Source organism: Phocoena phocoena, chromosome 1, assembly GCF_963924675.1.
Source record: "Phocoena phocoena chromosome 1, mPhoPho1.1, whole genome shotgun sequence".
Taxonomy (NCBI): domain Eukaryota; kingdom Metazoa; phylum Chordata; class Mammalia; order Artiodactyla; family Phocoenidae; genus Phocoena; species Phocoena phocoena.
Window position 1 is genome coordinate 36,163,530 of NC_089219.1, and position 15,129 is coordinate 36,178,658.

The window sequence follows — 15,129 nt, forward strand, 5'->3', positions numbered from 1 at the left end:
CCTTCAATTCTGTCAGTTTTGGCTTCAGATATTTTGATGGTCTATTATTCTATGTAAATGTTTATAATTGTTTATCTTTTTTGCTGTATTAAACCTTTTATTAATATATAATATCCTTTGTCTCTTGCAACTTTTTTGATTTAAAGTCTATTATGTTTGATAGCCACGCGCACTCTTTTGTTTACTATTTCCATGGAATATATTTTCACTTTCAGCTTATTTTTGTCTCTGGATCTAAAGTAATCTCTTGTAAACAACATATAACTAGATAATGTTTCTTTTACTCCATTCTTCCAATCTCTGTCTTGATTGGAGAGTTTAAACCATTTATATTTAAAGTAATTAATGATAAGGAGAGACTTCTGTCATTTTGCTCTTTGTTTTCAATATGGCTTTTAGCTTTTCTTGTCCCTTGTTTCCTGTATTATATCTTTTGTGTTTAGCTGATTATTTTTTTGTAGTGAAACTTTATTTCCCTTCTCATTTCCTTTTGTATATATTCTATAACTATTTTCTTTGTGTTTACTATGGGGATTACATTTAACATTGCCAAATTATAATATTCTAATTTGAATTTATACCACTTTAATAAGATAAAAAAATTCCCCATCCAGTTCTGTCCCCACTCCATTTCAGTTATTAATGTCACAAAGTTACATCTTTATGCACTGAGTGTCCAAAAATATAGACAAATAAGTTTTTTTTAATGCATTAGTGTCTAAGAAAACTGTTTTCCTTCATTCTCACACTCACACACTTAGGACATCATATATGTGGGTTTTTTGCACCAAGAAACTCTGACATTAACTGCTTGGAATTAGTGCCCAATCCCACGGGTTAAGGGCTTAATCCCACAGACTGCCCCCTACCCCCTGCTTCAGACGCCAGTCATAAGTCCAGGTTGTCACCTGGGCTTCTGACCGTCTGGCTGTAAATCAGGGCCAGTTTCTATGACCTCCTCCTCAGATTTGATAATTTTCTAGAGCAGCTCACAGAACCCAGGAAAAGTTTACTTACTATTGCTGATTTATTACAAATGATATTTTAAAGAATACAGTTGAACAGCCAGATAAAGAGATACATAGGGGGTGAGGTATGGGAAAGGGGCACAGAGCTTCCATTCCTTCTCTGGGCACAGCACCCTCCTAGCACCTCCGTGTGTTCAACAACCAAGAAGCTCTCTGAACTCTGTACTTTGGGGATTTTTATGGGGGCTTTATCATGTAGACATGATCAATTATTAACTCATTTTCTAGCCCCTCTCCCCTCTCTGGAGAATGAGGGATAGGGCCAAAAATTCCAAGCTTCTAATCATGGCTTGGTCTTTCTTGTGACCAGCCCCTATCCAGGAGCTCACCAAGAGTCACCGCATTAGAACAAAAGATGCTCTTATCATCCAGGAAATTCCAAGGGATTTAGGAGCTCTGTGTCAGGAACTGAGGCAAAGACCAATATACTGATTTCTTATTCCACCATTAGTCTCTCAAATCATGTAGAAAACAAAAAGTGAAGTTACAAATCAAGTACAATAAGACCAGTTTTTATAGTTGTCCATATACTTGCCCTTACTAGAAATCTTTATTTCTTCAGATAGTTTTGAGTTAATGTCTAGTGTTCTTTCATTTTGACCTGAAGGACCCCATTACCATTTCTTGCAGGGCAGTTCAGGTCTAATGACATTAAACTCCTCCAGTGTTTGTTTATCTGGGAATGACTTAATTTCTCCTTCATATTTGAAGGACAGCTTTGCCATATGTAAGATTCTTGGTTAGACAGTTTCTTTCAGCATTTTGAATATGTCAGCCTACCGTCTTTTGGCATCTAAGGTTTCTGATGAGAAATCTGCTGGTAATCTTATTTGGGATTCCATATATGTGATGAGTTACTTCTTACTTGCTGCTCTCTAGATTCTTTTTGTCTTTGGACAGTTTTGATTATAATGTGTCTCAGTGTGGATTTCTTTGATTTTATTCTATTTGAAGTTCATTGAGCTCCTTGGAGGTCTATATTCATGTCTTTCATCACATTTGAGATGTTTTCACCCACTATTTTTTCAAGCAATCTCTGACCCTTTCTCTCTCTCTTCTAGGACTCCCACAATGCATATGTTGGTCTGCTTGAAGTTGTCCCACAGGTCATTTAGGCACTCTGTTCAGTTTTCTTCAATCTTTTTTCTTCTTGTTCCTTAGCTTGACAGCTTCAATTGTCCTATCTTCAAATTAGCTGATTCTTCTGTCTACTCAAATCTGCTTTTGAATCCCTCTAGTCAGTTTTTCATTTTAGTTATTACATTTTTCAGCTCCAGAATTTCTTTTTTTAAAAAATAAATTTATTTATTTATGGCTGCATTGGGTCTTCATTGCTGCACGTGGGCTTTCTCTAGTTGTGGCGAGTGGGAGCTACTCTTCCTTGCGGTGTGCTGGCTTCTCATTGCAGTGGCTTCTCTTGCTGTGGAGCACAGGCCCTAGGTGCGCAGGCTTCAGTAGTTGTGGCATGTGGGCTCAGTCGTTGTGGCTTGTGGGCTCTAGAGTGCAGGCTCAGCAGTTGTGGCGCAGGGGTTTAGCTGCTCCGCAGCATGTGGGATCTTCCCAGACCAGGACTCGAACCCGTGTCCCCTGCATTGGCAGGCAGATTCTTAACCACTGTGCCACCAGGGTGCCCAGAATTTCTTTTTAGTTTCTTTTTAGGTTTTCTATCTCTTTACCAAAATTTCCATTTTGTTCATACATCATTTTTGTGACTTTTTCCACATCTTCTTTTAGCTGTTTGAGCATCTTTAAGACAGACAGTTGTTTTAAATTCTTTGTGAAGTAAGTTCATCATTTGGTCTTTCTTAGACATTTCTGTTTATTTTTTTTTTCCCTTGAATGGGCCATACATTCCTGTCTTTTTATGACTTGTGATTTTTTTTGTTGTTGTTGAAAACTGGACACTTGAATCTTATAATGTAGAAACTCTGGAAATCCAATTCTTCTCTTCCTCAGGGTTTGCTGTTTTTGTTTTTTGTTTGTTTATAGCTTATTTAAATTGATGTATATTGCCTCTGTGCCAGCATCAGCCTGAGAGGTAAACTTAAGGTTTTCTTAGACCTTTTATGAGCCTGCATCTTTTCTTGGGTATGTGTGGTGACTTTCCAAATTTTCTAGTATATGTGGTTACTTTTGAATATACTAGTTCTTAAATGTCTGGTTCCCAAAAGGTGAAAAAGGAAAAATGAAGGGGGAAAGAAACAGGTGCCAGGGACCTCCATGGCAGTCCAGTGGTTAAGACTCCGGCTTCCACTTCAGGGGACATGGGTTCCATCCCTAGTCAGGGGACTAAGATCCCACATGCCATGCAGCACAGCCAAAAAGAGAGAGAGAGAGAGAGAGAGAGAGAAACAGGTGCTAGTCCTTTTAAATACCCTGGAAGTCCTGTCATGTGGAGGAGAGGTTTGTGACAATGGTAGTGGGAGTTGTGACAATGGTAGTGGGAGTTGTGACAATGGTAGCGGGAGTTGCGACAATGGCTTCCCACCTCTGTCTGCTCCTCATGATCAGAAGCAGCAATTAGTGATAATACAGATTACTCAATATTTGGAGCACAAGGTTTTCATTGCCCACTCTGGCTCCCACAGGTCCAGAAATGTGTGCACAGCTTCCTGGTATGGGACCTGGGGTGTTTTGGGATAGCCACTACCTACCTAAGAGCTGAAACTGACTGAAATTAACTGCAGTTTACCTTCCAAGCCTTCCCTTGGAAGTCACAAGCATTTCATTGACTCCATTGTTCCAAAGTAATTACAAAAGGCAAATTCTGCAGGTGTAATTGTTATCTTGGTGGGGACATGGATTCCTGGTGCTTTCTACTCTATCATATTCCCTGGTGTCACTTCCTGTATCCTTTTGACACAGTCTTAATAATCTTGGGAAGTTCCCTTATTTTCTGGCACGATAAGATGCACTCATTCCTTCTTCCAGACTTGGAGTCAGGAAATACTCCAAGGATGATTTTTCCTCTTAGTAAGGAATGGAATTAAAGGCCAAAATCTGAGCATGAGGGGTTTGTGTTTGTATAAAATATTTCCTATTTAAATATAGCATTATTTTTTTAATATAGCATTATTTTTATTTCTGATTTCTATAATTTCACTTATGCTGAAAATCCTGATTTCTCACAGTATTGTTTTATAACCATTTTATTATGAAAAATAGCCCTCAAACAGAAAAGTGAATATAAGTACGCAGCTTAATGGATTATTACAAAATAAAGACCTTTGAAGCATTGTTAGCACTGCAGAAGCCCCTACAGTTTCCCTTATTGCCCCCTTCCCTCCCCTCTAATATTACTCATAGCCCATTGTCTGGACATAACTTCTTTGAATTTCTCTATTTCTGCCCTTTGGTGTTCCTGTAATTGGTAAAAGCCGCAATTGCTTTCTTAAGTTTTGCTTTCTTTTCTTTTTTTTAAATTTGTGTTTGAATGCTGTTAAATTTTTCCTTGATCTTTTTTTAAAATAAATTTATTTATTTATCTATTTATTTATTTTCGGCTGCGTAGGGTGTTTGTTGCTGTGCTGTCTCTAGTTGCTGTGAGCAGGGGCTACTCTTCATTGCGGTGCGCGGGCTTCTCATTGCTATGGCTTCTCTTGCTGCGGAGCACAGGCTCTAGGCTCACGGGCTTCAGTAGTTCTGGCACGCAGACTCAGTAGTTGTGGCTTGTGGGCTCTAGAGTGCAGGCTCAGTAGTTGTGGTGCACGGGCTTAGTTGCTCCGCGCCATGTGGGATCTTTGATGTTTTAGTATCTTCTATAGATACTGTATTTTACTCATGTTTTGTTTTTCATATTTAAATGGATTGGTCTTTTCTGGATCCTCTTATATGGGAAATTACAGGGTAGTGTTCCCAATTTCTCAGCTCAAGAGCTCTCTCTCTACTGCTACAGTAATTGACAACTTTAAAAAATATGATTCTTGGATCCTGTCCTGTTTCAAGAAGTTCTACCACCAATCTCTTCTTTTTTCCCTTGACTTCCAAGACAATCCCCCACCCTTTTTAAAAGTGTTTTTAAAAGTCTGCCTCTTTTCTTTACCTCCTCCAATGCTTGATCTCACACCTTCCCACAGCATTCCCACTCAGGTGAGAACCTCTTCGGTAGGTAAATATTTGTGAATGGTTTCTAAGTTTTGCCAAAGCCAAGACTAACTGAACCCTCCATTCTTCTTACCTTTATGGCTTTCTGAACCTGTTCTGCTGGTTTGGGATGATCCCTCACACTTAAACATAATCTGGAATTTGAGGGTTTTCTCAGTATTGCTGGAAGTACAGGTTGTAGAATATTTTATTTGCTCTTTGTGCTTTTTTTTGAAATAAAACCGAAAACATGCCCAGCAAGAAAAGTGGCATGAGTCACATCTAGATTTCTACCATGCTTCTATCAGCCAGACTTGCATTTTGTTTGTTTGTTTGTTTGTTTGTTTGTTTATTTAGTGGCTACACTGCATGGCACATGGGATCTTAGTTTCCCAACCAGGGATGGAACCTGCACCCCCTGCAGTGGAAGCACAGAGTCTTAACCACTGGACAGCCAGGAAAATCCCCCAGGCTTGCATTTTAGAAAGCCCAAACTGGAGAATGGCCTGGAGGTGGGATAATTTAGGCAAGAGATGATAGAGGCCTGGATTACGGTGGGGCCTGGAAATGGGGAGAAGGGAACTGGAATTTGAGCTATGGTGAATTTCACCTGACTTTTCTTTTTCTAAGGATACTGAGAAGTCAATGTCCATCTTGGATGTGTCTTCATCTCCCAGAAACAGTGGCGTGCACGCCTCTTGGAACCATGGCCCATCAGGCATTCAACGCGTCCCTCAGGGCACAGAGCTGGAGACGACCTCCTTGGTCTCTGCTGAGACATCCAGGCAGAATGCCAGTGAAATGGGGTCACACTTCAGTATGTTGCTGCCTGACCACGGTGTGACCTACTGCCCCCAAGTGACTTTCACTCCTTCCCAGATGATTTACACTGAGGGAATGTCTCCTTCCCAGACAGAAATGATGATTTTCAAGGGGCCCCAGGCGATGCCCTTAGGAGAGCCCAGTATTCCAGGGGTGGCCACGACCTTTGGTGGGAATCTAAGGATGTCCCCCAACGGGCCGCCAGTCTCACCTGCCAGTGGAATCCCAATGATGTCCCACATCAGAATGCGAACAATGCCTTATTCTGGCCTCCGAACAGTACCTTCTAATGGAGGCCCTTTAACACCTAAAACATTATTGGATCCAACCATGCCTTCCACTGAGGCCCTGGCAATGCTCCGCTCTTTGGATCAGATGTTGCCCCCTAGAAACCCCCACAACTATGGGATGCCCCCAGCTGAATCGCCATTATTGCTGGCTTTGGAATCCCAGGGCTCTCTTGTGAGCCAGCCAGTCTCCCAGGAAGACCCCTTCCTACCTAAGCAGCCCTTACCTGCTCCACGGAGAGCAGAGCAGTACTCCGGGGCCCAGGAAAGGCCTCCCAGAAGGAGATCCCCAGTTTCAAGGCCTTACCGCTGCGACTATGAGAACTGTGAAAAAGCTTACACTAAGCGCTCCCACCTCGTGAGTCACCAACGCAAACACACAGGTAAATGAGGTGTCGGATGGGTGGGGTGGGTGGAGAGATCTCTGGACTTTAGATTTGTGGGGGACCCCTGGTTTGTAATGGTTTGGGATTAGCCCATCATCCTTCAAGTTTGGGATCAAGCTCTTTTGGGCCCACCAGCTTGCTTTCCTACAGTTCAGGATGACTGTGCCAAGATGGAGACTGCTGACGGTGCTGTCTCCTCACTGCTGTCCTGAGTTTTTCCTTTTGATTCCTCAACGTTGACTGCTCTGCTTCATAAAGTCAGACCCCTTCCTTCCTACCTGCTGGCCTATTCCTCAAAATTCCTTCTCTCCCTTGTCATTCCCCCAGGTGAAAGGCCCTATAAATGCATGTGGGAAGCCTGTACTTGGTCCTTCTTCCGTTCTGATGAGCTTAGAAGACATACTCGGATACACACCAAATACCGACCACATAAATGTGACCAGTGCGGCCGACAGTTCATGAGATCCGACCATCTCAGGCAACACCAAAGGACTCATATGCGGATGCCAGCATCCCCAGACCCACCGGCTGACAGTGGACGTATGGCTGGTCCTCCTGCTCCTGGTCTTTAGGTCAATCTGCTCTTCCCCTCATTTTGGCTTCTCTGCCCAGATCTTGCCTGCCTCTGACCAGCTAGTCTCTTTGGTAGGTGTAGGTTTTGATGAAGACAGAAAGATTTTGAGGCAGTGTGGAAGCCCATATGAGCTCTGGACCTAGTCGGGGCTCCTCAAAAACTGTCTTGGGTGTCCTCACATCTCTGGGGCCACCTACGTTTGTGCCAAGTTCAGCCACATGGCAAGATAGAGCAAAGTAGCGGTTGGGAGCTTCATAAAAAGCTCTTTATCTTATGTCACTCCTAGCTTGAAACCCTTTAGCGACTCTCCTTTGCCTGCTACATAAAATCTAAGTTCCTTATCTTGGTCTTTGACAGTTTCCAGAGACAGACTATGTTCAAATCCTGAATTTACCACTTAATAGCCATGTGACTTTGGGAAAGGTCTTTGATCATTATGCCAGATTCCCTCTTCTGGTAAAAGAAAAACAGTATTGGACTGTTGTGAACACATCTTATGTACAAAACCAGATTCTCTTCGGCACTCACCAGTCGCATACCCAGAGTTTGTCTCCTCCCATCATTTCCAGACTTGGATGGAATGCCCCCACAAGACATGGGATCTGGCACCTCAAGTAGCCACTAGCAACCCAGGAATGTGGAAGAGTTAGTGCTCCTGGGGTAACATTTGACTAATGGGAGATGGGAGAAATCCAGGATGATAAATTCCCTCTTCTTCCCTCCCTTCCCTGAACTGGTCTGGTGCAAGACACCATTTCTCCCAGTGGGGAGACCTCCCAAGTAGCCAATGGACACACCTGTGCCTCTTCCAGTCTTGTCATGAAGCAGACTCAACCTGCTATCACCTGGCATTGCCTCCCATTCTCTTGCGTCGAGTCCCTTTTCTCACTCTCAATGCCCTGTATTTGCATCACCCAAATAAAACATCGGTACTTAGTTCTTGTTCTAGGCTCTGTTTTCTAGGTAACTTGGGGTTAGAAGACATTAGACTGGGGCAGAGAAGGATGAACCGCACTGTAACCTTCCCTCTTCCCCCCACGAAGCCCAGGTACCTGGACTAGTAAATATCAGCTATTAAAAGGCCTGCTCTGCCCTGCCCCTCTCCTGGGATTGAGGGCATAATGACTCCTCTGGAAACTCAGCCCCAGGTAGTTCAGAACCTCATTCCTGGATTTCTCAGCCAGCTGTTTTACTGACCAGCAAACTAATAGAAAGGAACTTGCCTAAGTTCTCAAGGGGCAGAGCTGGGATCCCAACCAGGATCTGTCCACTTCAGAGGTAGATCTCTTTTATCTTAGAGATGACGTCTTCTACAGGTGTCTCCTGGGCCCAGTCTGGTGCCCAGTACTATCAGGTGATGGCCACAGTGAAATGAATCACATCTGGTTCCTGTGGCCCAGGGACCATCTTGGTCTAGGGGCTGAGAGGTCCACCTTGGTGCAGTGGCCATGGAGAGGAGGACCACCTGAAGGGGAAGGTCAGAATTTCTGGGGGCGGTGACCCTTGAGCTCAGTAAGTGAGGGTATGTAACATCTAGTAATCCCTTGATGTTGAAATAAACTGAGCAGATGAATGAAGAGAAAAGAGAATTCCAGGCAGAGAGAAGCTGGATCTGGCGATCGCTCCCAGGAGAGTCAGCCTGCAAACTTCCATTCATTGGACAAATGTTCTTCAACCCACAATACAGAGAGCACCATGGCTGTCGGGACAACTCACGGTGAGGGGCACGGAGACAACGAAAGTGTGTGTCAGGGAAGAAAGACTTCTCAAGGAGGTGCCTGAGTCGGACATAACGGGTTTATGGGGGTTAGCTGGACCTCCTATTTCCTGGACACCTACCTTTAGTCATGCCTTGTGCTGGACACTAAGTACTCGGAGAGCACGACAGTGCCTTGCTGCAGGGCAGGAAGATCACAACAAAAATTCTGAAAGCGCTCAATGCTGCCAAGGAGAAGAGCCAAACCTCTGTGGACTCAAACTTATTCTGGGTGTCTTGGGGAGTCTCATGGGCTTGGTTGTGACTGCCCCTCCCACCTCCACCCTGACCTTGTCCTGCAGGGCCACCTTGGTCCATTTCCTTAGTGGTCCCAGCATACCTGGGCCTGGCATCCCGTGGCTTCCACCCAAATTGTGAGCCAGGGGAGTGGATATGATTAAAAAATGGGGGCAGGGGGCTCTCTTTTGTGACCCAATTACCCAATTACCCAATTGCTGGCCCCAGGGACAGCAGTCTGAAGTATTCAAAGTCTCTATCGTTCCCATCTGAGCACTAGGTCCCTTCTATGGAGCAGGGCATCTTAGGCTCAATGGGCCAGGGCTGGTCTCTGTCCGCCACCCATCTTGCTCACATGCAGTCCTGGTCAGCAGGCCAGGTTGCTTGTTGGGATGCAAGAGGCGTCTGTTGGTAACCCATCACTTTCACTGAGGAATGGAAGTGGGTAGGAACCAGAGTGGGCAAGGGTGAGCCATGTATGCTTCAGTGGCAGGCAAAACAGGCCCCCACCCCTTGGAGGTCACAAACTAGTGGAGGAGGGACATAGGAAATGTACAGCATGCTGTGAGGACAAATATATCTATCTGGGGTTTACTATAGTAGGCCAAAGCAGTTAGGAAGGCACTTCTTAGGAAGAGTAATTTGAGCTCAGAGTTAAGGATTAACTAGGAGTTAGGCAGATAAAGGAGGTGAGGAAAGTCAATCTATCCTTTATCCAGTGATTACCCTGTGACAGGCATGACTAAGCATTTCCCGTGTTATCTTTGTTTCAACACAAGGCAGGATAATGGGTGGGTAAGACATTGTGGGCTCTCTAGTAAGACTAGAAGATTTAAATTCTGCCTTTGCCATATGTGACTGTGTGGCCTTGGGCAAATTAGTTATCTCTGCTTCAGATAGCAGTGGGGCCAGATTAGTAGAGTCTAGCTCAAGAGAGAGAGGATTAGTCCCATTCAAAAATGGTCTCTTTGATTTGTTTAAGGGAGAGGGAGGTGTTTTGGTTCTCCAGGTGGGAGCGGAAGGTGGCTTGGACCAGGTTGTAGAAGTAGAGGTGGAGGGTAGTAGATTTAGGAGAGACAATTAACCCTAATCCAATGAATTAATCCAGTTAATTCATTGGATTAGGTCCGTGAGGGAGTAGTCAGGATGACACCCAGGTTTCTCACTTGTGTGATAAATAAGGAGAACCAGATGAAATTCATAACTTATTTATTTTTATTGTGATATCTAACGTGTGCAAAAAATCTTTTGTATATGTACAACTTAATAATAAAAACACTTATTTGCCTTTTATGACACTTGAGAAGAACTTTGAGTTCGCCGCTCATCACATTCCTTGTCCTCAACAGAGGTAACCACTATCTTGAATTTTTAATCTTGTCCTTGCTTTTCTTTGTTGTTTTTACCATATATGTATCTATTCTTAAGCATATAATGATTGGTTTTATGTGGTTTTGAATTTTGTGTTTATTCTATTTGGGGTTTGTTGAACTCCTTCAATCTGAAGTTTTATATTCTTTTTTTTTTTTTTTTTTTTAAATTAATTAATTTATTTATTTATATTTTTGGCTGTGTAGGGTCTTCGTTTCTGTGCGAGGGCTTTCTCTAGTTGCGGCGAGCGGGGGCCACTCTTCATCGCCGTGCACGGGCCTCTCACTGTCGTGGCCTCTCTTGTTGCGGAGCACAGGCTCCAGACACACAGGCTCAGTAGTTGTGGCTCACGGGCCCAGTCGCTCCGTGGCATGTGGGATCTTCCCAGACCAGGGCTCGAACCCGTGTCCCCTGCATTGGCAGGCAGATTCTCAACCACTGCGCCACCAGGGAAGCCCCTGAAGTTTTATATTCTTAATAAAATTTGGAAAAATTTTGGCTATGTTTTGTCAATTTTTTGTCCCCACCCCTTCTCCTTCTGACACACAATCTGCGCATATAAACAGAGCTCTTGCTGTTGTCCCATAGATCACTAATACTCAATATTTTTCTATCATTTTTTCCCCTGCTTCATTTTAGATGTCTTCAAGCTAACTGATCTTTTCTTCTGCAGATTAGAATCTGCTATCAGTTCCATCCAGTATGTTTTTCACATACCTTTTTTTTTTTCTTCTTCTTCTTTTGGCTGTGCTGTACAGCTTGCAGGATCTTACTTCCCCCACCAGGGATTGAACCTGCACCCTTGGCAGTGAAAGTACCGAGTCCTAACCGCCGGACCTCCAGGGAATTCCCTCAAATACTGTATTTTTCATTTCTAGAAATTCGATCTGGATCTTTTAAAATATCTTCCATTTCTCTTCTTAACATTCTCGTGTTTGCCTCTACTTTCTTGAACATAGGAAGCATCGATATAGTAGCTGTTTTAATGCCTTCAGATGCTAATTTCCATTGTGTCTGTCATTTCTGAGTCTGTATCAGTAGATTGATGTTTCTTCTGGTGACTGTCCTTATTTTTCTACTTCTTTGAATGGCTGATAATTTTTTACTGGGTGCCAGACAATTGTGAATTTACATTGTTGGTTGCTGGATTTTGTTTTATTCCTTTAAGTGGTGTTGGCTTTTATTTCTGGCATGCATTCTACTTGGAATTAGTTGGATCTCTTTGAGGCTTACTTCCCCACCCACCCCCCCCCCCAACTTAGGGAATTTTTATTTGTATGAGGCCTACTTTTAAGCTTTTCTAGGACAGGCCCAGAGCTGCCTTTATTTTCTAATTTGCCCCGCTGCTATGGCAATATCCCAAGGATTCTACCTTATCTGTATGTTATGTCTTTGCATTCTGGCTAGTGGAAACAAACTATTTCCAGCCCTATGTGGGCTACAGGAATTGTTCTGCCTACTTTTTTTTTTTTTTTTTTGCGGTACGCGGGCCTCTCACTGTTGTGGCCTCTCCCGTTGCGGAGCACAGGCTCCGGACGCGCAGGCCCAGCAGCCATGGCTCACAGGCCCAGCCGCTCCGCAGCATGTGGGATCTTCCCGGACCGGGGCACGAACCCGTGTCCCCTGCATCAGCAGGTGGACTCTCAACCACTGCGGGACCAGGGAAGCCCCATGTTCTGCCTACTTTTTTTCAGTGATCTTTTTCTTAGTCTTGGGTAATTTCTTTTCATGATTGATCAGTACTCAGACTCAAGGATACACCTTTCCAGATCTCAAGCACTCTCTGCAAAACTCTTATCCTTTCAGGTACTCTGCCTGACAAACTCTAGATATCTTGGCCTTCCTAAACTTTAGTTTCTGTCTCCTCAGCTCAGATTTCCATGCTCTGTTTCGATTTCCCTCCCTTATCTCAGGGGTCACAGTCCTGTGCTGTCTATTGTCCTTGGAGAAAACCACTGCTTCATATTTGGTCTGATCCTCTAGACAAAATCCAGTAGCTTTCACTCCATCTTTAAAATGCATCCAAGTGGAGTCATATTTTAATGAAGTCTGAATTTATTTTTTTTCTCACATTTATGCTTTTGAGATTTATCTATGACCTGCATGCAGATGGAGTTTATTTTCACTGTAGTGCAGAATTCTATTATCTGAATATATAATCTGTCTATTCTACTGGGTCATTTCCAGTTTTTTTTTTTTTTAATTTATTTATTTTTGGCTGTGTTGGGTCTTCATTTCTGTGCGAGGGTTTTCTCCAGTTGCGGCGAGCAGGGGCCACTCTTCATCGCAGCATGCAGGTCTCTCACTGTCGCGGCATCTCGTTGCAGAGCACGGCTCCAGACACGCAGCCTCGGTAGTTGTGGCTCACAGGCCCAGCCGCTCCGCGGCATGTGGGATCCTCCCAGACCAGGGCTCGAACCCGTGTCCCCTGCATCAGCAGGCAGACTCTCAACCACTGCGCCACCAGGGAAGCCCTTTTTTTTGTTGTTTTGTTTTGCTATTAAAAACAGTGCTGCCCTGAATATTCCTGCCTAACTGCTTGCATTTATGATAAATCTCTCTTTGAGGCATTTCCAAAGGGTGGTTGTTAACTCATTAGTGGGTTGTGAGTGGACTAGAGAAACATAGTACGATTAAAGGGCAAGATTGGCAAGGGCTGAGCTTGGTGACAATTTATTGAAGAGTCAGTCTATCCTGTTATGGAACTTTCTCCTGTGGCATCGGTTGCTTGCATAGTTGAGAAGAGAAGGAGTTGGTTAGAGTCAGCAGCAGTTGGAGCTTTGTCCGTTGAGTGCCACAGCAAGACAAAGGGACAGAGGAGTTTAGGAAAATGGCAGGAGAATCAAGGGGCCCTGGAAGCTAAGACAGGGTTGAGTAGGGGGAATGTCAAGTCTAGAGGATGCTGAGGAACAGACACAGTAGAGCTACGAACAGGTTCTAATGAAGTCAGATAACTAGTAGATTAGCAATTGTTGAGTGAGGCTGGAAAGAGAATTTAGGATGGAGATTAGGATGTTGAATAGGTATTTTTGCTGTTAGAATGATGATGAGATCCAGGATGTGGCCGAAGAAGTGGATGGCTGGGGTGGACTAGGGGTGAAGGTTTTTGGAAATGTAGAGAATTCAAGGTGTTATCTGGGTCATCCTTGGATGGTGCCAAGGACTATGGCTAAACCTTGGGTAAAGAAGGAGTACTCAAGGCAGGTGACAAATTCTAGGAATGAGTGAAAGTGACCAGGGAGGTGAGTGAAAAATAGTGACCAGGAAAAGGATAAGGTATCCAAGGAAACAGGGTTTTGGTAGGGAAGTATAATGAATTTTAAGTAGCACTGTGGTGGGAGATTCAAAGGTAGGTAGGATGGAGAGAATGAGAGGTCTCCATAAGACAGAGATGTAGCAGGATGTGAAGGCAAGCAGAAGAGAGAGCTTATTGGCAGAGGTGGAGGAGGTAGTGGAGTTCTGGATTCTGGAACAGGAGTTCCAGCCTGTACTACTACAGTGGGGTAGTTTGGGAACGAGCTTGGGAGAAGGATGGAAAATAAGATCTAGAAATGGGGAAGGCTTTCCAAAGATCTTTTGGACATTGACCCTGCACAGTATTGGAACCCGCATTCTATTCATTCTCATTCATCATCAGAAATGTACTGGGTGTCTACTGGGTGCCCAGGGGTCTCGCTGCTTGGGAATACAGTGGCCAAGAGTTCAACTGGATCTTAGCTCCTCCTGGAGATCTAAGTGGAGGTAAGGCTGACCCAGAGAGAGATGATTACAATTGCATTTGGGAAGCCTATCTTGGTTGCCTTGTATGGAGGATGGATGGAAGATTCTGGGCTGAAGAGTAGACAACTACTTATGGGTAAGGCAGCAGACAGCGGTCTGCACAGTCAAGTAGATTGTTAGTAGCAGTATTTGGGATGAAGTAGTTGAGCTGAGAATTTCTCGTGTCTTCATTCTATAGGTCCCCTCCCAGCCCCCAGCCATAATCCCTGCTGGTGGGCTGTGCTGGCAACATGCCCAGTGCTCTGTGCATGTGGTGATGATTGTGTGTTTTCAAGAAAGTGCTGGAGGCAGCTGCATGATGGAGGGCAGCTAATGCCCTCTTGAAGGCTACTTCCCTGGCCCAGCTGGGGTCCAGAGGAGGACACCCCCTCCTATGTCTGGGCCAGTGCAGAATTCAGCCACACTCTACAGACTGGAGAAACAGTTCTTAAAGAGAATCTTACATTCTGGAGAAACAGGGGCATGGAAGCTGCCTTTATTTTTAAATTTTATTTTATTTATTTATTTATTTGGCCGCATTGGATCTTCATTGCTGCACGTGGGATTTCTCTAGTTGCGGCAAGTGGGGACTACTCTTTGTTGCAGTGCACAGGCTTCTCATTATGGTGGCTTCTCTTGTTGTGGAGCACAGGCTCTAGGCGCACAGGCTTCAGTAGTTGTGGCGCACGGGCTTAGTTGCTCCGCGGCATGTGGGATCTTCCCGGACTAGGGATTGAACCCGTGCCCCCTGCATTGGCAGGTGGATTCTTAAACACTGCATCTCTAGGGAAGTCCCTGGAAGCTGCCTGTAGAATGAAGCCTTGGA

At 44.3% G+C, this 15,129-nt stretch overlaps 1 protein-coding gene across 1 annotated transcript; it reads left to right on the top strand.

Annotated features, from left to right (window-relative positions):
• The first annotated feature begins 5,738 nt into the window (after positions 1-5,738).
• On the top strand, positions 5,739-7,178 carry KLF17 (KLF transcription factor 17). The gene is made up of 2 exons (XM_065893706.1): positions 5,739-6,603; positions 6,934-7,178. The coding sequence occupies exons 1-2, from the start codon at positions 5,757-5,759 to the stop codon at positions 7,176-7,178; spliced, it is 1,092 nt and encodes a 363-aa protein (XP_065749778.1). The 5' UTR covers positions 5,739-5,756.
• Positions 7,179-15,129: the final 7,951 nt, after the last annotated feature.